This window comes from Penaeus monodon, chromosome 15 (genome assembly GCF_015228065.2).
Source record: "Penaeus monodon isolate SGIC_2016 chromosome 15, NSTDA_Pmon_1, whole genome shotgun sequence".
NCBI classification, from domain to species: domain Eukaryota; kingdom Metazoa; phylum Arthropoda; class Malacostraca; order Decapoda; family Penaeidae; genus Penaeus; species Penaeus monodon.
The window spans coordinates 25,166,836-25,169,212 of record NC_051400.1 but is presented as its reverse complement, the minus strand read 5'-3'; the positions used below and the strand labels follow the sequence as shown (position 1 = coordinate 25,169,212).

At 40.1% G+C, this 2,377-nt stretch overlaps 1 protein-coding gene across 1 annotated transcript in view; it reads right to left on the bottom strand.

Moving 5' to 3' along the window:
* LOC119581843 (organic cation transporter protein-like) overlaps positions 1-2,377 on the bottom strand; it is a gene marked incomplete at its 3' end in the record, with an annotated part of 16,256 nt that overhangs the window by 9,809 nt on the left and 4,070 nt on the right. Inside the window, 3 exon segments of the mRNA XM_037929981.1 lie at positions 523-691; positions 1,292-1,446; positions 2,127-2,230. Of these exon segments, the coding sequence (XP_037785909.1) occupies positions 523-691; positions 1,292-1,446; positions 2,127-2,230 (428 nt within the window).

Genomic DNA, 2,377 nt, shown 5'->3' with positions numbered 1-2,377 from the left:
CCCCTTCCAGTAATTGCTGGTCCTGAATCTGAGTTTTGATTAAATAAAAAATATATTAATACTTATGAATCTGTTTTTTTATGCTCACACACTAGGTTGCTGCTTGGAGAGAGGCATAACTATGATACTGTGATAGATAATATCCCTCATACAAAACGAACCTAATTAGAATGATTAAAGATTTTTTCCTGATTAGACTGAACGCCATCACCAAAACATCTGGATCAAGATGCTACTTCAGTATTGGTTCATTGATTCATCGCGAGGACAATGAAAAGCTCCTGCTTTGAGGCCTGCATCAGTCAACTCTTTGCACTGCACTATACATAGTGTAAAGTATGTAACTAATGTCTTGAAAATTATGACTTTAGAATTACATAAATCACTACACTGTATATCACGTAAACTGATGCTACAGTTACATTTCCTTCAGAATTACATAGATGTCAACTACACATCTTGCCTACACTCCGTGCCTCGTTTTCATTGCAAGGGCAAACTAAAGCACAAAGGGGCCATTACCACAAAACCGGCAGGAGAATTAGGCCAGGGAGGGAGACAGCTAACTGCAACCACTTCCAGTCCCGCAGAAGGTGTGCCCAGATACCCCAGGCGATAGTGCCTAGTGCCCAGGGTAAGGCAAGGAGAACACCCACGATGGACCTGTACCGAGACTCACACACCTCCATGGCTGTGAATGGAAAGGTTGTATGAAAACAAATCGGAGTTAAAGAAGCGATATTAGTTTATCTAAGCAAATCATGCTCTTCTACAGCATACGTCAACACAACACACATAAAAGAAAGAGAAAACCAAAAGAAAGGAAGAAAATTATAAGAGAGAAACAGTTTCCAAACCAAACCCAAGCACAACTTCCCATAATGCACAGCCCTTAAGAATGTAGCATTAATGTTTGGCTGATGGCCTCACAAATCAACAGAAATTAATCAGTTCAAACCAATGGAGAGATACCCAACTAATTTCTAATTTTTAATAAGCCATGACACTGCCCCATCAGTATATCATGTAGATTTTCCTATCAATAAAAATCATGGAAAGCATGTAAGCAATTCAAACACTTAACTTTATAGTTCATGAAAAAAATGCAGAAACAGTACACATCCTTCAAGATTTTTAAAAATTGAGGGTAAGTATTCAGAAGCCCTTCGCACGGCCGACTATATGGGTAGCAGAGAGTGAAAGGAGTGCAACACTACCGTGCAGAGGGCGTTCTGAATACTTCCCTCGTTACGTAAAAATCCAAACCTAAAACACTCCCCCTTCCTCTCACCTAAGACGTAGGCAACCTGGAGACCGGCTGGATGAAGGAATCCCAGGAAAAAGCGCGAGGCGAGGATGGCTGTGAAGCTAGGCAACCAACAAGAGGCTATAGACAGGATGAGGTAGGAGACTATCCCCACAGAAAACACTGTCTTGCGCCCGAATCTGAGCCCAGAGAAAAGGAGGGAATGTGTGAGGATATCTTGCTGAATCTCAGGAACAGGTTCGTGTTAAAAGCTGGTTGCAAAAAGGTTGGATAAATGAACTCATCATTTTTGTATCAATTTTCACTGAAACATAACTTCTCCAAACATAATGATATGAACCATGATATCAAACTTGCTTCGAATCACAATATCTTATAAGGAAATGGTAAAATCGATATATTTCAGAATTAAATAGAAAAAAAATGGATTTAACCAATGTGAATAAGTCATAAGTGGGTATACCACAATAACATACATAACTTTTTTCAGGACAAACATGCAGTTCCACACAACTCTTAATCATAAAATTGCTTTGGAATGAGAAAACAATAGACAACAATTTGAACAAGATAATGATGATAACATAATTAGATAAACGTAACGACTCAGAGACCTGTTCTTGGTAGCAGAAGGGGACAGCAAAATCTATACAGGAAAGAGAAAAAACAAACAAATAAAGAACAGTGTTAAAATGGAAAGATAAACTGGAAGGGAGCACGTTGTCCCAGAGCCACCAGCGGAGAGATTCACAGAAGACCTGCCAAAACTGTAGAATATTTCTGAAGCGCTATTTAGTAGTGAAGGCCAGACGGGCAGACTTTAGGAGTACGCGTCAGGTATCCAAGGTAATTAACTTACCTGTCACTGAGAATGCCGGCGAGAGGGGCCCCCACCAGCATTCCAAACATGTACATTTGCTCATACGTTGCCCGCAGGTAATCCGAGGAGCAAACGAGGTCAAACTGCAGAAGAAAAGGCGGACAAGGTCAGAGGATGGAGGGAGATTCCTCTCTCTCTCTCAGAGAACTGAGAAATACCTAAATTCCACGGAACACAATTACTGATCACGAATTAATTAAATTGCTAATAACTAACAATTTTTTTATGAT